Raw genomic sequence first — 22,069 nt, 5'->3', positions numbered from 1 at the left:
AGGAAGATTGAGACGGTTGCTTGGGAGCTTAAGGAGTTTGGGATTGAAGGCCAAAGAGTTAGGATCTAGACTCTAATCTAGCATTTGTGTTTTTTATATGTTAATTGTTAAATGAAAATGTTGTCTTCTCTCTTTCAAGTTTCCCATTCCCATTCCTCCATTTTATTGCAGGGAAGAAACTATAACTCCACCAAAGTTCAAGCTTCAAAGAATCAAAACTTCAAACATCATGGATATATGGCTTGGCATTCTCTTGATGTTGGTTCCTTTTTTTGTTATTATGGTGTTGGAGAGCAGAAGGAGGAGGGTTGATGAAGAGGATGAAGAAGTGGGTAGTGGTGGATTTGAAAATTCTGGAGAGGAGTACCTTGGTGAGGAGGAGGAGGAGGAGGAGGAGAGTGGAGATGATGAGGGCACAAAAACCAAATCAGACCAAACCCCATTGTGGAAATATGTTTCTAGGCCTGAAGGAGGGAAAGGGGGTGGAACCACTAAATTTACATGCCTCCATTGCAAAAAGACTTACACAGGTTCATACACCCGTGCCAAAAAGCATCTCTGTGGGAAAATGCCATGGGATGGAAATAAACAAATAGGAATCAAAACTTGTGGAAGTGTGTCACAACATCAAAGAGCCAAATACATAAGGGAAGAGGAGGAAGCCCAATACAAATCTAAAAGATCAAATGGTGACTTTGAACATGACACCACTAGCCTACATTCACATAGACTAAGAACTCCATCGTCATCCTCCCATGGCAATAGATATGGAGGCACAAGAACAAACATCCCTTTAAGGCGTAGAACCATATCATGTTTCCTTGAAGAAGGATGTAGGAATGACGTGGATTAAAAAATATACCGCTTTCTCTATTCATGTGGGATACCATTCATCGTTCTTTTCTCACCTTATTGGCATGAAATGGTTTCCACCATTAATGATGCCCCCAAAGGATACAAGAGCCCTGGGTATGACAAGGTTAGAACCGTGGGACTTTATCACGAAAAAGAAAAAATAGCACATGCTTGGGTAAAATTTCAAGTTCTTGGAATGACCATGGGGTATCCATTGTATCTGATGGTTGGACAAATGTAAAATTCAAGCCATTGATAAGCGCTCTTGCTGTGTCTACTAGTGGTGCAATTTTCCTTTCATCATATGATTACTCAGAAAATTTCAAGACTGCCATCAACATTGAAAAACCATTACTTCAAACAATTGAAAGAATTGGGCCATACAATGTCATCCAAGTCATCAATGATAATGCTTCTAATTGTAAGGCAGCGGGAGCAATTATTGAGGATAGATACCCCAACATATTTTGGTCTGGGTGTTTGGTTCACACAATGAACCTTTTGATGCATGATATTATTAAGAAAAAACACCCTCAATACAAATGGATTGGTGATTTGAACAAGAGAGGTAAGAGAATGACAAAATTTATTACCAATCATAACAATACCTATGGGCTTTTCTGCAATCACTCAAGTTTGGAGTTGTTGAAGATTGCGAAGACTAGATTTGCTAGCTATTACCACACATTCAAACGCCTTTTGAAGGTAAGAGAGTCATTGGCTAGCATGGTCTCAAGTCAACACTGGTAGGTATTAAAGGACAGGACTCTAACAACAGTTGACAAGCAAGGTTTTGAAGAGGTGGAGAACGCCGCTCTTGATGGTTTTTTTTGGGCATGTGTGAGGGAAGTTTTGCAATTCACCGAGCCCATTTATAACATTAATTTTTTTTTAAGATATAGATCAACCGGTGATTGGGGAGGTGTATGAGAAAATGGATAACATGTTGGGGCAAATAAAAGATATTGTTCAAGAAAAAGATTCCAACTTGTATGATATTATTCACAAATTTGTGTGTGCACGGTGGAAAAAACTTAATGTTCCACTACATGCCTTGGCGTATATCCTTATGCCAAAATACTACTCTCCATCTTGGTTGGGAAAAGTTGAACCTAGGGGTGGGGTTAGGGCTAGACTCCATACAAATCCAGAGGTACAAAGTATATGACAACATTAGACAAGTTGGTCCCTGACAGGGAGGAGTGTGCTAATATGTGTCTTGAATTAGGCAGATACTTCACTAGCACTGGAGTGTTTGGTTCTTTGCATACAATGGAAGATAGGGATAGATTTGATGTTATCACATGGTGGGATGCGTATGGCAGCCAGGGAATTTTTCCAAAATTGAAAAAAAAATCCTTTCACGGGTTGTAAATAATTCTTCTGCAAAGAGGTGTTGGAGCAACTATAGCCTCATCCATAATGTGAGAAGAAATGGACTCAATGAAAACCGGGCAGAAAGCTTGGTTTATCTGCACTACAACTTGAGGTTGTTGAGTCATTATTGTGATCGGACTCAAGATGATACATCATATACAACTTGAGACAACAACTCAAAGGAAGATAATTTGGAGGATGGTGCTCTACATCTAGAAGAATTGGAAACAAAACTTTTGAAAGATGATGAAGCAACAACAACCATGCCACCCTTATCATCCAGTAGCAGTGTTCCACAATCTTTGCCTTTGTTGCCGCCACTTCCATCTACATCTACATCCTCACGTGGACGTCATGTGCCTTCTAGTTCTAGTCGTCCGACTATGGTGGAGGAGACTCCCAGTAGACCACCACGCCCTTCTAAGAAATTAGACATTTCTCATGGTGGCAAGAGGCCAAAGCAATAGATAATAGATTTACTTGTCTTTTCTAGTTTCTAGTATTTTTTATAACTGTTGACTTTCATTTTTATTATGATATTTTTTGTAAACAATATATGACAATTTAAGTTTGAAGTTTGAAGTTGGCAATTATAACTCATTGGTAATGAATTATGAATATATTATATGATGCTTCGTGAAAGTTTAAAGTTGAAACATTTCATTTCATGTTAGATATTCTTTGTTATCGTTTGGTTACTTGGTAATGGTAATGGTTACATGTACAACTTTAGTGATAAAAAATGATAAGTGTTATATATTGAATTTTAAAAGCTTGAAACTTTAAGATTGATGAATCATGAGACTCAATATGTTATATGTTACTAACTTGTGGACGTGGTTGATGAAGATTATAACTTCTAGATGATTTGATGTTATATTGTTCAATCCATGTTTTTATGCTTTTTATATCTAATTCATCATTCTACATGTTTTTGTTGACATATATGCATCAAAATATATATTATATAAAAATTCACTCCCGAACTGGGAGCTTTTGAAAATGTCTCTCCCTGCTCCCACTCCTACTCCCAAGTAACCTTGCAAACACAACCCTCTAGAGTTACACCAAGGTTCTTCTAACCACAACAATTCCTCCCACTGGTGTGATCTTTGCATGATTTGAGCACTCAAGGCACAACCTTGAGGCTCAATTCCCACCATTGAGATTCCCTAATTAGCCAAAACAAGCTAAAACAAACAAAAGAAACTGAACTGAAATTTGAAATAGTTTTAGTTGGTGCAAGCTTACACTTTATTAGTGATACTCCTATATCATATACAAGGGTTGAGAGTAAGTGGGTTGCATGGTTGCAATAAATACTATGCATGGAACCTTGTCAAAAAACTCAAATAGGACCTTGACCCGTCAATCTGAAGGAAATCCCTTCCAGCAATAGCTTCTCTCAAATATCAACCATCTTGACCAATAGATAGTTTAATTCTGAGGCTCTGTTTTAATTAGCTATGTAAAACAGTTCAAATCTGCTTGCAAGTCTCTAAGTTTGCATAGTTATTTGTTTAAAGTCTAGTTAACTTCAGTTCTGATTTGGAAAGGAGTTTGATTTACCAATAACAGAAAATATATCTTGGCAGAATTTCTAATCTCCTAAAAAATATTTTTTTAGACACGGTAATTTCCCCCGACTATGTTAAATGCTAAATCCTTATGGAAATTACTTCTGCCAACTTAATTCTCTCTAATTTGTCTTAAAATAAAGAAAGGCAATACCGTTTTTCCAAGTAAATTTCATGAATTTCTATGTCTAGAAAATGGTAACTAGTAATTCTGGTAGAAAAACCTCTGAGCAACTATTTTCAGGCCATCAAGAGAGACTGGATGCTTGCTTGCTGAAGGTAAAGGAAATAGGTGATAGTGCCAAATGAGGCTTGCTGATCAAGTATTTATTTACAAGTCCAATACGGTTTTAAAGATGGTACCAATAATTACAAGGTAACACAGGTTGATACTAAAAGGGCAATCCCTCTGTTTGACCAGCATAAAAGAAAGTAATATACTAACATACTTTCTAAAATTTATGGGAAATTTTCTAGTCATGAATATTCCATGTCTTTTTACACTCTTCTGTCATGCCATTGCCAAAATGGCAGGAAATTTTACATTGATATTAAAACAAATTATTGTAAGCATAAAATTTATCACTTGTCTTTATTCACTTGAAGTACAATTAAAATAGTACCTGGAAGAAGTGTACCCTGCAGAACATATCAAGGGCAAACAAAGAACACAGCAGCAAGAGTGAGTTACCAACAAGAAAAAAGTTGGCCAAGAAATAATAGTTCCTTTGCAATTCTATGAAGCTCATAAATCCAGAGAACACAATCAATGAGAATGCTAAATGAATAGCAACTACAAATTGTCCGAAGATGGTTGTTATTTACCTGTTTACAGGGTTTTCTTCTCCCCGAGTAAGATCAATTTTAATATTGCTGACTGCAATATCTTCTTCCTTCAGGTTTATTCCAGATTTTTTCTGAATATCATTGTCCAAAATGTTTCATAAGCAACAGTTATTATGTATAATCTTCTTTTCCTGAATAATTTAATTTTACACAGAAAATCATGTAATTGATCAAAAAGCATTCATAGCAAACATGGACTCAAGGAAAACTACCTGTGCACAAACAATATCTTGAGGGGTGACTTCCTTGTAATGTTCTAATTGTTCATATGGAACAGAATACTCATTGCAGTACTGCAAGCACAAAACTATTAACAATATTAACACAGATATTCAAACCTCCATTAGAAAAGGATAAAACAGAGAGGATAGAATTCAAAGCCTAATTGAGAATTATAAAAGAAATTCATCCTCATCTATTTAAACTTTAAAGATTCTCCATTTTGTTCCAGCATCACATGGAAGATAAATTCATAACTAACGTCTAAAAGCAAAAGGGGCCAAATCCAGTAGAAATTAGTAGTACATTTTTAAGGATACCTTGCCATCATGAGGTATAATAAGAATGGAAACTTCATGATTGATGCCAACAGAAAGTTGAACATCTAAGAGAAAGTAAGGACTGCAAATCTGGCTTCCAAAGTTATTGATTAGAAAAAGATAAGTGTTTGAATGATGAATACTAAAAATAATTTCTAGCCTATTTTAGCATGTATTTTAGTTATATGAAAAAATAAAGATCCACTTTTGTCTTCAGTCTCCAATTTTGTGACAAAACCATGCTATAATATACCATTTAATAATGAAAGAGACACTAGTTTTAAGGATTAATTTTCCTTCACTTCTATTTTCCACAATGTGCTTATATGAGTTGCTATCAGAGTCTCCTTTCTGCTCTCCACCCTCACTTCTATTGATTTCGTTTCCCATCATGGTTGCCACCAAGTGATCTATAAATTTCACTTCCTTAAGTTTTATTTCATTTATGGAAAAGAAGAAAAATAATTTTATTAGGGCTATGTCAGCGGCCAGCCATGTTTTGGGCATTTAGTATGAATAAGGGATGATCTGGATGATTAACCAATCTTGACTGTAAATATTTTCTCTCACCTTACTAGGGGGATTAATCTTTAGCCCTAGTACAATGGGACCTCCCTTAAGGCTTTAAGGTTATAGGAGATGCACTAACTTGGAAGACCTAGATGGAAATAGCGTGTTCATTTTCCCTTTACCATTCTTAACACTTTCCATGTCACATCATAAGCCTTTGATACCATCTCCATTCTTTGGCTCCAACTTGTCATTGGTTCATTGGGATTTGGTATTCTCTTATCCAAATCCTTGAGTAGGCCTAGAAAACATTTCCCTAGATGTTAATGCAGCTAAAAGAATGGAGAAACATAATATGGCCTGTTACCCAACATTTTGTGGGTGATATCCCTAGGAGAAAAAATTTCTCCAAAGATGGTCCTCAGCCGATAGCCCCTTGTAACCACCAACTAGTTCGTTGTGCCATTTCTCTGCCACCTGAGCTAGCCATGTTGTCCCTCACCCATCTGCCATGATCATATGTTTGAAGGTGGAGTCCTGGTGGACGTCCCGAACCTAAAAGTATGCCTTGCTATTTGGTAATTGAGTATTGTAGTTTGCTTATCATGGACACTTTTGGGCATGGATTAATGCGGGGATTCGGCGGAAAGAGTGGGCTAGGTTTATACTTTTGTCCCCTGGACCTATTTTGGATGTTAACCTTGGACCTTAGTCCCGTGGGATCTTTTTTACTGACCCTTGGGCTTTAGGGATGGTACTACATGGGAAACCCCGATTTTGGTTGCATGGTACCGCTCCCTCATCCATATATATTACTCCCCTTCCACTCAATATAACCCCATTTATCATTTCTCCCACTTGGGTCGACATTCCACCACTGGGTCCACATAGGGTTAGCCTTCCCCTTCCCCTTGTAGCCCTGGCAGCGTGCCTACATCTTGTGTTCTCTTCTATTTGTTGCTTGGCATTAATATTGATGATAAGAAAAGATAATTAAAAGAAATAATACTAATAATAAACACATCACATGTTAATGTCATAATAAGGGAAATCGTTTAAACTGCCAAACCTATGGATTTCCCAACATCCATGGCATGGGTTGAGAAGTTGGATGTCTATTTCCAACTTAATCAAATGACAGAGATGGAAGTAATTAAGATTTCCACCTTGCATTTGGAGGGAGAGGCTCACAATTGGTGGTTCCATGGATTGGCCACTCTAAGGCATGGAGGTGTTACTATGTATGATTGTTAGTTTTTGTAGCATCGAATGTGTTTTAGTCTTGAAATTTGGTGGAGAGGCTAGAATACATGAGATCTCCAAAAACCAAAAATTGTTTCTGGAAATTCCACCTAGAGATGATTTAATTAAAATAATTAATCATTTTTTTTAATGTTTACTAAGTCTAAACTTAGGAAATCTAACTAATTAAAGGGTATTAATTAAGTCATGGTGAGAATTTTCTAGAAGAAGACATGGATCGAGTTCTAGTTAATCTTAGCCATCGATTATGTTTTAATCTTGGCCGTTGATGTCTCAATGAGAGATTATAAGAAGAAACTCGATGGGGCTTAGAGAACACACACCAGCAGCTACTCAGTTGCCCAGGCAGATCAATTTTCTCAGTGGCTGAAGTTCAGCAGAGGAGATAGAGCCAGAGGGTGAGTTGCAGGGGAGAGAGAGAGGGTATCAACAATGATCCGGGGAGTGCAAAATAGAAGAGACAGGAGGAGAGACGCAATGCACTAGAGCTCTGCACAGTTACTGTGCAGAGGGTGACGCAGAAACCCAACGTATGGACAGAGGGTTCATCTCGGGGTCAGGGTGTCGCTGTAGAGAGTGAGAAATTTGTCACTAAAATTCTCTCAATATTTTTCCTCTGTTTCGATGTCCGAATTCTTGTACTTGAATTTTTGGTGAAGAATTAATAAAGAAACCCTCATCTACTGCACCGGTTTTCCCATGTTGGGGTTTTCCAGAGACAATTGTCCAAAAATAACTGTGTCAATATTTTTATGTGTGTGCTAGAATTTTGTTGATTTGGGGTAGCATCGGATGTGCTCTAGCCATGAAAATTGGTGGAGAGGCTAAAGCACATGAGATCTCCGAGACCCAGAAATGGTTTGGATAAATTGTACCCGGTTTGGGAGATATTAAAATAATTAATATTTTTAATGGAGCTCCTAAGTCTAAACTTAGGAAAAATAAAATATTAATGAGTATTAATATAAAACTAAGTTAGAAAGTTCAAAAAGTCATGGATAAAGCCAAATCTAATCTTAGCCATTGATTAGAGATTTAATCTCGGTCGTTGAAGGACCAACAGGAAAAGTATAAGAGGAGGCTTGAGGGTCAGTTGGAGAACACACCAGAGTAATCAATCATTTGATTTGCTAGAGTGGAGTTGCTAAGCAAAGTCGAATCAGTGATCATCAACGAGGGGCAGCGAGTACTGGGCAGAGAAGCAAAGACAGTGCCAAGAGACCAACGCAGAAGCATAGAGCGAGAGGCATCAGCTAGTTTAGGCCACGCAGAGGCTAGAGGGACTGCGTCATCCAGGCAGAGGCTGCAAGACTGACGCAGAGGGTCCCAGAGGTTGCGCAGTGCCTCAGAGGGCTGACACAAAGAGGTTTGAAGCTGACGCGGGGCAGTAGGAGGTTGACGCAGAGGCCATAAGGGCCAGCGCAGAGCTTCAGAGACGCTGGAGAAGGTTTTGTGGGACAGGTTTTCTGAATACATGTTTCCGAATAGAGAGGTATTGTTGCCATGTATTTTTCTCTATTGGGTGAGCCGGTTAGGCACCCATTTGTACTCAAGGATATACTGCATGATAATATAACCCTCAAAATTGCTGCACCAATTTCCCCGCATTGGGTTTTTCCAGGGACGAGTTGTCCAAAAATAACGGTGTTACTTGTGTGTTTGCTATTTCTTTCAGTTGTTGATCTGTAAATGGTTGAGATGATATTGTATTTATTTCGATGTTTATATGTTTAAATAACTTGTTGGTAATTAACAAGTAGGAGAAATAAACCAGAATAATACAGATAAAATTTCTAACGAATAGACTTAGAAATTTCAACATGGTATCAGAGCGTGGTTGCAGATCACAGGAAAGCTAAAGGCATCAGCTAAGCAAAGCATTTGCAACAGATTCAACTGCCCGAGTGACAGAGCTAATCCTTGTAGAAAGCGACAGAGGAAGGGTTGACGTAGAGAGACTGCGTCATCAGTCCGGGCCTGAGAGAGGCCAACGCAGAGGCTGAGGGCAGAAACAGGCTCACGCAGAGGCCAGGAGGGCTGACATAGTTGGCTGAGGGAGTTGTTTTGCCAGTGTCGGGATTGCGCAGAGCCAAGAGGCTCAATCCTTCAGTTGCTGGGGCAAAGGAAGCTGTGGGCAGTTTGCGGGAGCGAAGCTGGTGGGGTACTATGGTCAGAATAGTACCTAACAGGGAAAAATCAAGGTAGAGGGAGTTCTTGCCGAGGTGGATTTCTAGCCAAGGAATCCAGATTAGTGTTGCAATTGCACAAACGATCGGAGAGGGGCAACTTGACGGTTGCCAGAAGGATTTCTAGGAGGGAAATCGGGACTCAGAGGAAGTCCAGTAGAGAACTTCAAGACGGGAAGTAGAGAGACTCAGCAGGGGTCGAATAGAGAACTTCCATATGGGAAGTAGAGAGATTCGGTGGAGTCGACAGAGAAGAGCAAGGAGATGGCCGTGAATGGGTTGAGGGATCAGGACAGGTTGGACAGAGCGTCCAACTTTGTGGTCTGGAAGGCCAGGATCCTGTCCATTCTAGATAGACATTGCATTAAGGGCTTCGCCTTGAGAGTAATGGCTATCCCAGTTGACCCGGTAGCTAATGAAAGGTACGAGGAGGCAATGGCCAAGGAAAAATGTATCATCCTTGATGGGGTCAAGGATCATGTGGTCCAACATATTGCCGAGAAGGAGATGGCAAAGGAAATGTGGGATACCTTGAAGACGTTGTACCAGCATACTTCCGTGTAGAGGAAGATGCTACTCGAGAATTAGCTACGGTCATACTAGATGTAGAAGGGAGAGCAGATAGATCTCTTCCTCGGTCGGTTGAAGGAGATCTGGGACCAACTGACTTCCTTAGGGGCCACGCCGAATCAGGAGTTGATGGCGAGGACCGCACTAAACGCAGTCTTTGAGGAGTGGGAGCCATTTATCCAGAGCATACTGGGCAGGGTGAATCTTCCAAATTGGGAAGAATTGTGGGCGGCTCTTCACCAAGAAGAGATCAAACGACTGACCAAGACGGGAAGTAGTAGCAAAGGAGTCTGGATCAAAAAGGAAGAGGAAGAGGATGCAGCTCTGGCATCTGCGGGAAAGCAGGAGAAGAGGAAGAAGAAGGACCTCTCCAAGGTCAAATGCTTCCACTGTGGGGAACTCGGTCATTATGTGAACCAGTGTCTGAGGAAGAAGAACAAGGGAGAGGTGTCTGACTCGAAGGAAGCGCCAGCGAAGGTGGAGAAAGAAGTCGAGGATGACGATTGTGCCATGAGTGCTCATGTACCTCTAGAGGAGAGGTGGGGAGACATCGAGCTGTAGTCTGGAAGACTACAAGTGATGAGGGGCAGGATCCTTGAGGTAGCCAACCTCTTGGATTATACCTTGCTACGAGAGCCTCAAAGAGAGAGTAGCAGGACTGGCGAATGTCGGTAGAGACGGATGTGAATGAAGCGACAGAGAGTGCTACAGTGCAGGAGTCCCCAGGCAGTGCGAGGCTAGCAGGCTGCAACAGTGCGAGAGGCACGGAGAGTGTTGCACCAGTGCAGGATGGCACAGAGAGGTGTGCAATGGTGTGAGATGCAAGGAGTTGTTGCAGCAGCGCAGAGGTCAGTATAGGGAGCACTTGTTAGCGGCAGAGGGAGCTTCAGCATCGGGAGTGTTTCTAGCCTGACAGGGATGTCAGTGGTTGGGTGGATCAGTTACTTACTTCTCAGTAACTGAGTTGCAGTGCAGTAGCACGATGCAGCATGATGAGAGGGGGCTGCAGTGCAGATGCAGTGTTGGGAGAAAGGACAAGCAACAACGCGAATGTAGAAGGAGTTGCCGTACAGATGCAGTAGTGGTAGTGGCAGAGCCATGGGAAGCAATACAGGATGCAGCAGTGCAAAGGATGTTGGGTGGGAGGCCTAGCATCAGCACAGGTACCGGTTCTAGATAATCAAAGTGATGCTCAATGAGGAGTATTACTAGAGCACAGTCCTCACTAAGAGGGAGTGTTGATTTGGGGTAGCATCGGATGTGCTCTAGTCATGAAAATTGGTGGAGAAGCTAAAACACATGAGATCTCCAAGACCCAGAAATGGTTTGACAGATTGTACCTGGTTTGGGAGATATTAAAATAATTAATATTTTTAATGAAGTTCCTAAGTCTAAACTTAAGAAAAATAAAATATTAATGGGTATTAATATAAAACAGTGTTAGAAGGTTCCAAAAGTCATGGCTCAAACCAAATCTAATCTTAATCGTTGATTAAAGATTTAATCTCGGTCGTTGAAGGACCAACAGGAAAAGTATAAGAAGAGGCTTGTGGGTCAGTTGGAGAACACACCAGAGTGATCAGCCATTCGATTTGCTAGAGCGGGGTTGCTAAGCAAAGTTGAATCAGTGATTAGTAGTGAGGGGCAGTGAGTACTGGGCAGAGAGGCAGAGACAGTGCCAAGAGACCAGCGCAAAAGCAGAGAGCGAGAGGCAGCAGCCAGTTCAGGCCACACAGAGCCCAATAGAGAGCGCAGAGGCCAGAGGGACTGTGTCATCCACGCAGAGGCTACAGGAGTGACACAGAGGGTCCCAGAGGCTGCGCAGTGCCTTAGAGGGTCGACGTGAGGTAGCAGGGGGCTGACGCAGAGGCCAGAAGGGTCCGCACAGAGCTTCAGAGACGCTGGAGAGGGTTTCGTGGAACAGGTTTTTTGAATACCTGTTTCCGAATAGAGAGGTATTGCTGCCATGTATTTTTCTCTGTCGGGTGAGCCAGTTAGGCACCCAGTTGTACTCAAGGATATACTTGATAATAATATAACCCTCAAAATTGTTGCACCGGTTTTCCCGCATTGAGTTTTTCCGGGGACGAGTTGTCCAAAAATAACGGTGTCACTTGTGTGTTTGCTATTTCTTTCAGCTGTTGATCTGTAGATGGTTGAGACTGTATTGTGTTTATTTCGATGTTTATATGTTTAAATAACTTGTTGGTAATTAACAAGTAGGAGAAATAAACCAGAAGAATACAGATAAAATTTCTAACAGATAGACTTACAACAAATTTCTCTAATTTTCCAGATTTATTTTCTGCAGTATTTGTTTTGTGAAGGCTACAGCATATATATTTCAATATTTGCCATAGGAAACTACAAATAGTTTGTTTAATTAATTTAACAAATAGAAGAAATATTATCAATTGTTGCAGTAGGATTCTGGGTTTCGGAATTTTCACAATGATGAGTTCACATGGAGGGTGTTGGAGCGTTTTGAGAGGAGAGACACTGAGGAGCACTTTGGGGAGTGTTGCACACATTTTTTCAAAGTTCCAAGGAAGAAAACGTACCGTATTTTTCTTCAAAGATCAAGATCATCAACCATCAACTATTGTGTCATTTTAAACCCATTCTGCAAATTTTTAATGTAAATGATGCTAGTGAGACCATGTATGTATGTAACAACCTAGGTAAGTCTATTATTTTGGAGACAAATTTCAACCTAAGTGGTTTTTCGTCTCACTGATTCATTTGTGTTTCTAAACATGGTTGATCGACAAATTTTTTCCCTCTAGCCTCACCCCAAAGCTACGATGAAATTTATCATCAAAGTCTTAGGTGAGTCCTAGTGTTGTAGTTGAGTCTTATGTAAAAGTGATTTGAGAATAATTTAAGCTAATTAGCTAAATTATTTTATTACAAATCATTTGGTCTACTAGATCATATTGTGTTGCAGAATTGGGCGATTAATTGAGGGTTTATAACGAACGAGTATTCCCCCTTTGAGGGTTGAATTATGTAAAATCTTATATAAAACAAATTTGGTCCATCGTCCCTCGCACTTAGACACCATGGCTGAAATATTTGAGGGTGAAAAGTAATTAATCCCCTCAAGTGTCAATTAATTAATTTTTCTGGCAAAAATAAAATTAATCCTAAGCCAGAAAATTAATTAATTAGAGTCAAAAATTAGATTGCTAAATAAATCAAATTATCCAAGTGGAAAAATTTGTGGATCTTAAAGAAATTAATTTTTGGAGGTCCCTCACCAAGGAAATATTGGAAATTTCAAGAAAAATTGGACCCTTGGGCCTTGGTGGTCAAGTCAAAGTCAATATTTTGAGGAAATTATCTCAAATAATTATTTTTGAACTAATAAAAATGGGTATAAAGAGAAATTCGAAAATTTCTCAAAAATAATTATTTCAACGGAAGAGATTAAAAGATCATCAAAGGTTTATCAACGACTGAAATTATTTTGATGGGGATCAAACCAATTAGCCGTTATTTTCCACTTGGAGGATTTATCTATAAATTAGAGGTCATTTGTGTTTCAAGCCATCGAATTTTGGATAATGGAACTCTGAAAAGTTGATGTAAATCATTGTCCCACCGGGAACATTGGAATAATCATAATAAAGACTTTGGAGTGCAGTTCATTGTGTCTCTGATCTATTTATTTGTGGTATGTGTTAGGTACGGGCATTCCTATATTGTGCTTTGTAATTATTATTAATTGTTATTTCATTGTAGGTGATAGGAACATTCTATTGGTAAGTTGTGGGCTTATCTTAGGTGATCTGATTCATTTTGTGTTCTAACAGTTATCTTTGAGAAATATATAGTGTTTGCAAGTTCCCCAGCCCTTTGACTCCAAGTTCACGAACTGTGGACAAAGGCTGACTTTGTTTGGATCCCAATTACTTTTATGGTTCTCTAACTTTGCTAAGGTTATGGTTTCTACATTTATCTTTCGAAATACATTTAGCCATTATCAAAGATTTTTCAAAAAATTATCTCACAAAAATTTCTCTAAGCATTGTATATTTGTACATTTTGTAAATAGAATTTGTGTAATATATTTTGTAAATTATTTTTCTAACTCTTGTTTTGCAGTTGGGGTATTTTGGGGTTTTGAGATTTTTTGGATTTTGTATATATTGGGGTTTTGGGTATTTGTAAATTCATTTGTGTAGGTATGATCAAGTGAGAAGAGTTGGATTGGAGCTAGATGTAGGCCCTTGAGGGTAATATCCAAGGATAATTTTAGGGGCAAATGTTTGCCCTTTGGCGAAATTAAGGGGTTTTAAATTTTTAGTGGGCGAATATTTTGTATCATAGTACATTTTTACAAATCACCTCAAATAGCCCACCTTATTTTAAGGGAGAGGGTAAAAAAGGTAAATTTAGCCCTTGAAATTAGGACTTACAAACTTCCATTCGCCCATTTTCAAGAATAGGTTTTATTTAAGTGAATCCATTCGCCCATTTTCAAGAATAGGTTTTATTTAAGTGAATCCTATGGGCCAGATACCATATTTATAAAATAGGTATGGTAAATTAATAAAAATATAAATAAATGAGAGGTATGGTAAATAAATAAAACATTTTTTATATTTACTCCATAAGTCACCTTATATACATGTAAGGGTGTAAATAAATAAAAATATAAGTAAAGTGGAGGTATGGTAAATAAATAAAACGTCTTTTTATACTTACTCAAAAGGTATGGTAAATAAATAAAAATATAAATAAACTAGACGTATTGTAAATAAATAAAACCTCTTTCTATATTTAGTCCATAACCCTCGTTCTATTTATGAAGGCTCAAGAAAGAGGTTTTATTTAAGTGAATCCTATGGGCCAAATAACATATTTGTAAAAGAGGTATGGTAAATTAATAAAAATATAAATAAACGAGAGGTATGATAAACAAATAAAACATTTTTTTATATTTACTGCACAAGTCACCTTATATTTACCAACACTCAAAAAATGGGTTATATTTAGGTGAAACCTATGGCCAAAATACTATGGGACAAATACCATGGACTAGATTGTTATTAATACCATGCAAAAAACCATTATTAACCCTAATATTAGAATTAATAAAAGTAAAAATGGCACATGGTATTGACCCATGGTATTCACCTCGAATGTAGCCTATTTAAATGGGGGAATTAAACCAGCATGTAGCCTATGTTAAGATTCACTATGACTTTACAAAGTTTTATTATTTAGTGAAAGACTCGCCAAGATCTTGCAAGATTTTATAATTGAGTAAAATATTCGCCATGCCTGGTGAGAGATTCGCCAAAAAATTATATATACATATTATATTATTGATAAAATCGCCTTCCATTTTTCCTATATACCATGGAGATTCGCCCATTTATTATATTTATAAATTTAGGGGGGGTTCTTAAAATTTTCCCTGGTAATATCTAGCCTCTATAAATTTTAACAGGGCCAGCTACTAAAGAAATTTTGCAGAAATTGCAGATCTGAAGTAAATCAATTTTGGAGCAAGGGTTTCATAAAATTTTGGGGCTCTAAGGCCTAGCGTCCTCCTCCAGCCTCATCATCCTCCTTCTCCCTCCCTATGTCAGCCATTTGAGGTCCTGAATCAGTCCCGAAAGCCCTCCTGAACCTAGCCGTTTGCCCTAGAGGGCCTCATCCCTCCTCCTCTGCGTCAGGATTTTCAGACCTTTTTAGGCCCGTCCGTGAGGCTTTTAGGCCTCGACCCTCCCTCCTAGGGCAATCGCAGCCCCTACAGGCCTTGTAGCCCTAGGCCATAGCCTCGGTCATTCAACCTCCTCTCTAGGATGGACGACAGCGCTTAGGGCTTGTCGTGAGGCCTATTTGAGCCCCTCCTCTTCTGTGGCCTTACTTGGCCTCTTGACCCTAGCCGATGCCTCCTTCAGCATTTCCCTCTCCTCTTTGGCCTTCTTCCTAGTTTCATTTGCTTCTCTTCTATCCTTGGTTTCCCTCTGAAATTTCTGGACTGAATATTGGTGAGTTTTGTAGGTGAAATTAGCTTCAAGTTGGTGTTTTCAGGTGCCAAGTACTTTGGAGATTTTTTTGGCACTTTTGGAAAGTGATCTACAAAGCCTTGGGCCTAGGGTTTGATCTCTAAACCCTTGTCCTCTCACTGTTTTGCTACAACTGTAATAAATATTTCATAACAGTGACAATATTCATGATTAAGTGCCCTAAAAATTTTAAAATTATATCTAACTTGCCTAAACACACTAAAATTTTCATGGTAAAATTTTAGTAGTTATTTGGCGAGTTGGGCATCATTGTTTCTTGAGCATAGATCTACTTGTTTAGTGACTGAAATATTTCTGCATAACCAATAGATCAGATCTGATATAAATATGAAGATCACATCTTAAAGGGCTTGAAAATCAAATTTTTCAATTTGGCAAGCTTGTTCTAGCATTTGGAAATTTTTGGATACAATTTGGCACACACTTTCACATTGGTAGCTCATTGTTTGCATATCTTCCTTATTGTTGTTATAAGTGTTTATAGATCTGATATATCTCTGAATACTTCATCATAAGAGGGTTAAGTAACTCATATAGTTGCTTGGTGAGTCATTGGGCATCTCATTGGTCATATTTAGTTTTCATATGCTTGATAGTTTCTCCATCTAGACTGATTTACTTGCTGCTGTCCTATATGTCACATAAATGGTTTTCATGATTAATTAGCTCATTGTGATTTATGCTATTGAAATCTAATGTTTACTTGTCTTGTATTAGACCTAAGAATTGTTAACTTAGCACTAAAATCACTCATTTAAGCTCTAATCTTGTTGAATATCTTATGTCTCCTTGGGTATATTGATATCTTGTTGTCTCAGTTATATTGTTTCTTGTTGTGTTAAGTTGGCAAATGATAAATTGGCATCTTGTTCTAATTGTGATGTAACCCATTGAAGAATCTATTTGGTTGCCTTGGCATTTAAAATCTAATCACGATAAGTGGCATTGTGTAAAGAACATAAATTATGGTATTATCCTTGGCATAAGATAGTTGATAATCATCATTGGAATATCTTGAGCAATTGTGATTGATAATCATTGGCTAATCATCCATTGGTTAAGCATCTTGTGGACGATAACTTTATCTTTGGAGTGTTTAATATTGGCACTTAATAATTCGGCACATTCTTGGTTGTAGGATTGTTTTATAATTCATCATTAAGTACTCTTGTCATAATAAGTGACCATAACTTAAGTACTTAAACAATTAAACAATATCAACTCAAGGTTCACTCACATCCTTTGCATAAACGTCCTAGGCCAAGTTGCATTAATAATTTTACCTCCAAGCATAAGCTTGTTTGATAGACTTCTAGGGCCACCCTTCTCATTTAGCTTGAGGGGCTTAGCAACTCTTTGGTGGTTAACACAGTGCCCTTGCAGTCTATTAGTTTTTGTAGCATCAAATGTGTTCTAGCCACGAAATTTAGTGGAGAGGCTAGAATACATGGGATCTCCAAAACCCAGAAATCGTTTTTGGAAATTCCACCTATAAGTGTCTAAATATATTATTAATCGTTTTTTAAACATTTCCTAAGTCTAAACTTATGGAATATGGTTAATTAATCAATATTAATTGAGCTAAGGTAAGAATCATCTACAAACTCACACAGATCGACTCCAAGATGATCCTAGTCATTGATTAAGTTTTAATCTTGGTCGTTGGTGCTCTAATAGTGGATTATAAGAGGAAGTCGATGGGCACCTGGAGAAGATACATCATAGCAGATACTCAGTTGCCCAAGTAATTCGATTTTCTCTGTGGCTGAGACTCAGCAGAGAAGATAGAGCTAGAGGGTGAGTAGCAGGTGGTAGAGGAGGTCAGCAGCATTTCAAGAGGAAGTGTTCTAGTTCCAGGAGAAGCAATAAGAGGAAGGCCGAAATTCCCAGAGGAACAGCACAAGCACTGTGCAGAGATTGACGCAGAAGGATCTGCATGAGGCTAGGGAGGCAATTTCGGGGACAAAAGATAGTTGTGGGGTCAGAATTTTTTTTTACAATAATTTTGCCAGTGTTTTTCCTCAAATTAGATTGCCATCAAAGCATCTAAAATATTGTACTCAAAATTGCTGCTGAAGAATAATAATAAAACCCTCACTGTTGCACTAGTTTTCCCAAGTTGGGTTTTTCCAGGGACAATTGTCCAAAATAACTGTGTCAAAATTCTTGGGTGTGTGCTAGAATTTCTCAGTTTTCAGTATTTTATTTTCCATAGTGTTTTTATGGTGAAAATTGCAGTTGTGATTTTATTCATTGTTGGTCATAGCAAACAAACTGCATAATTAAATTTAAATTTTACAGTTAGAAGAATAATTTCCAGTTGCTGCAATAGATGAAATTTTCACATCGTATCAAGTTGGTTTAGCGGATTGGTAACTCAGATCGAAGAAGCAGGAATTTCCCTGTTCAGAGGGAACAACAATAAAAAATTCGCAAAGGTTGTGCAATTTATCTAGCCAACCACTACAATTTGTTTGGGAAATTTGATTTTTCAGTTGCAGGTGGCAGAAAATGATCTATTTCCCGAGATTATTGATTCCAGAAGGCAGAGGGAGCAGCAATAGAGCTATTTTCGATATCAGATTACTAATCTATGGCACAAAGGTTTTTGCAACAGTAGCAGAATCAATGCTGGGGGGAAGAGGAATAACACATAGTATGGCCATGGATCGATTTGATATTCAGGGAGCTTCAAAGTTTTCTTCCAGATTGGAGGATGAATTTGCATGCTTATCAGGCTCAACTTCACAAGGTGTCTAGTAGATAAACAGTGGAGCATCAACTCACATGACAAGGATTAGAGAATATTTCTCTAGCTACAAGGAGGAGTAGATGGACTTCAAGATTACGATGGGAAACAGAACAAATTATACTCCAGTAGGGAGAGCTACCATCGATTTTCAGAAGGAGTTAGGAGCAAGCACCAGCACTACAGATGTACTACATGCGTCAGGATTGGGTATGAACCTGATTTCAGTATCCCAGTTACAAGATAAGGGATATGATATCCACTTTGTAGGGAAGAAAGTGTTTGTCAAACACTCTAGCAGGAAGAAGGTAAGACAGATTGGAGTCCGAAGCAACAGATTGTACAGGCGGCAGCTGCTCGACTCTTCAATGGCACTAATAGGAAGTGACAATAACAGTGGGAAGGAACTGAATGAGTTATGGCATAGGAGAATAGGACATTTACACCATGGAGCACTCAAGATGCTCAAGGAAATAATAAAAAGGGTTCCATAACTTGGCACAAAACACGATGATGTGTGTAGATGATCCGTACTTGGGAAATGTAACGACCTATTTATAAAAGTAATATTAAATAATTTTAGTGAATAAATTATATTAATCAAATTAATAAAATAATTAAAAAAACTAATGATAAATAAGTCTAACCTTTATATTAAAATCAGAAAAAGGAAAGTTAATCAAAAATCAATGTACCCTTTTAAAAATAAATATATATGACACGATATGGGAAGGGTGTCATGAGGAAATGAAGCAGTGGGTGCTAGAGGAAGGACGACCACCGCCAAGAAATAGTTTATAAACTAGAAAGAAGAGTTTGGGAAGGGGGGATCGGAAAGAAGAAGGAAGAATCAAGGGGATACTGAGGAAGTAAACTTGAGTTACCTATGAAAGGAGAGCTAGTTGTTCTGAGATTTCTGGGCACGGGGGAACAGTCTGCTTCAACTGAGAAGCTTACTGGACTGAGTAGCGAGGTTCTGATCAGTTTGGCTGGGTGGTTTCGGTCTTTTGGTAAACGGGAGAAAACTGGAGGAGTTCTGAAATATTTTTATCTGTAGCAGACATCCACAGCAGACCAAGTAAGTACTTATCATCGAATCAAGCAATTAATCATATGAAGTTTTGCATAAATTTAAAACAGAATTTTTTCTTAAAGTTTCATACTCTGATTAGAATAGATAGCTCTATAAAAACTCCTTACAATATTTACAGTTCAGTAAATCTTTACAGATTCAGAAATGGTTCTTTACATCAGCTCAGTCCTTACAGGAAATATGTTAAGGCAACATTCCCAAGAAGTGAAAACAGAGCAGATGGCGTGTTAGGACTTATACAATCAGATATTTGTGGCCTGATGTCCATTAGAGGTCTCAGTGGTGCCGAATATTTCATCACTTTTATTGATGACCATTTCAGAAAAACCTAGATCTACTTCTTGAAGACCAAAGATGAGGTCTTCGATCGTTTCAAAGAGTTTAAGGCTCTCGTGGAGAATAAGACAGGGAAGAAGATCAAGGTGCTTCACTTAGATAATGGTGGAGAATATATTGATAAAGACTTCATAGATTTTTGCATGAAGGCATCAGAAGGGAATGGACAACTCTATATAATCCACAACAGAATGGGGTAGCGGAGCGGAAAAACAAAACCATAGGTGGGGCTACAAAAACGATGTTGTATGACCAAGATTTGCCCAGGTTTTTATGGGCAGAGGCATGTAACATGGCGGTGTGAAAATTTGCTGCAATAATTGATTTATTTCTCCTACTTATTTATGATAAGTTATTTACCAATACTTTAGTAAATACCAAAATAAATTTAGTTGCAAATTTCACAAACCAGAACTGAAAATTAAATGGCAAGAGAAACATTAGAATATGAACAATCACATTGACACACATGTTTTTGGACAATCGTCCACGGAAAAAACCCAATGTTGGAAAACCGGTGCAACAGATCTGAGGATTCTTATTATTGGCAGTAAATATTCTAGCAATCCTTTACAGAGAAAATACTGGTGGAAAATCTAAGTGAGTTTTACCTCACTTCACTCGACAGAATTCTGGCTGATCCCGCACAAGACTGGCTAACCCCGGCTATTTCTGCGTTGCCTCTGCGTCACCTTCTTTGCCCTCTGCGTCAGCTCTCCCGGCTGTTCCGGTAGTTCCGACAGTTCTAGTTTCTACATGACAGGCAACTTTTCTGCTCTGTGCAAGCCCTTCTGGCTCTGCGTCAGGACTGCATGGGCCCAGACTGGCCAACGTCAGCTCTCCCAGCTATTGCGCTACCTCTCTGCAAGCTCTCTCTGCTTCTCTGTTCTGTATTTTCCGGAAAGTCCTTCTCCCAAATTCTCTCTACCCCTCAACTATAAGATCTCCTCAATCGATTTTCCTCCTGAGAACTTCTCACCTCAGAAAATCGATTTCCTCAATCTCTCTGTGTATTTCCAAATGAACTCCAAGCCTCAATCTTATACTTTTCTTGTTGAGTCTTCAACGGCCGAGATTAAGTCTCTAATCAACAGCTAAGATTAAAACACAACTTCATCTGCCTTCTAGATCATTCTCACGCATTTTTGATTAATACCCATTAATATTTTAATTTCCCTAAGTTTAGACTTAGGAACTCCGTTAAAAATATTAATTATTTTAATAAAATATAATCCAGGTGGAATTTTACCAAACAGTTTCTAGGTTCTTTAGAACTCATGTGCCTTAGCCTCTCCACCAATTTTCAAGGCTAGAGAACTTTCAATGCTACCAAAAAACTAACACTCCCTCTTAGCGAGGAAAGTGCTCTAGCAACAATGTCCACCTTCATGCTGCTCTGTGTCTGAAGCATCTCCTTTCTGCACTGTTGCTGCCGCCAACACTTTGCTACTGCTACTACTGTACTGTTGCCCATGACACTGCCACTTCCATTGCTACATCTATAGTAGAGCTCCCTCTGAAACGTTGCATCATTCTATTGAAAGGCATTTTCCAAAATACCCATTTGTTCCCGAAATTGAACAAACTTGGCTCTTCCTAGAGCCTTGGTGAGTATGTCTGCCACCTGATTTCCTTTGGGAGTGTACTCCAACTTTACCGCTCCACGCTGAACACAGTCTCTGATAAAGTGACACCGAATATCGATGTGTTTGGAGCGATCATGAAACATTGGATTTTCAGAGATTTTGATACAACTCTAATTATCACAGAAGATCTTTGTCGCTTCCATCCTTCTCCTGAATAGATTTACAAGTAGTTTCCTGAGCCATATAGCTTCACATGTTGCTTTGATTGCTGCCATATACTCAGCTTCAGCAGAGCTCAGAGCTACAGACTTCTGCTTCTTACTGCACTAGGAGGTCATCCTAGATCCAATACCAAAGCAATACCCAGTGGTACTTTTCCTATCTAATGAACTTCCTGCCCAATCTGCATTAGTGAATCCACTCAATTCGATATCATTGCCCTTGGTGTACCTTAATCCAAAATTTATTGTTCCATGCTCATACCTGAGAATGTGCTTTGCGGCTGCCAAGTGCGACCTTTTTGGTTCCACTATGAACT

General features: G+C 38.7%; 1 protein-coding gene across 3 annotated transcripts in view; it reads right to left on the bottom strand.

Moving 5' to 3' along the window:
- Positions 1-22,069, bottom strand: part of LOC149170235 (uncharacterized) — a 338,695-nt gene that overhangs the window by 62,578 nt on the left and 254,048 nt on the right. For 2 of the 3 annotated variants that reach the window (XM_089428960.1, XM_089428961.1), the window contains 3 exons: positions 4,868-4,948; positions 4,635-4,726; positions 4,433-4,448 (listed from right to left, as the gene is read on the bottom strand). In XM_089428960.1, coding sequence (XP_089285086.1) covers positions 4,433-4,448; positions 4,635-4,726; positions 4,868-4,948 — 189 coding nt within the window. The remainder of the gene's footprint in view (positions 1-4,432; positions 4,449-4,634; positions 4,727-4,867; positions 4,949-22,069) is intronic. The other variant, XR_016259855.1, reaches the window with a different exon arrangement.

The sequence above is a fragment of the Pinus tabuliformis genome, chromosome 4_2 (genome assembly GCF_031772625.1).
Source record: "Pinus tabuliformis cultivar Carrire ecotype Pingquan chromosome 4_2, CPIR1, whole genome shotgun sequence".
In the NCBI taxonomy this organism is placed as follows: domain Eukaryota; kingdom Viridiplantae; phylum Streptophyta; class Pinopsida; order Pinales; family Pinaceae; genus Pinus; species Pinus tabuliformis.
The sequence above is the reverse complement of the archived record's forward strand: the minus strand, read 5'-3'. Positions and strand labels throughout refer to the sequence as shown.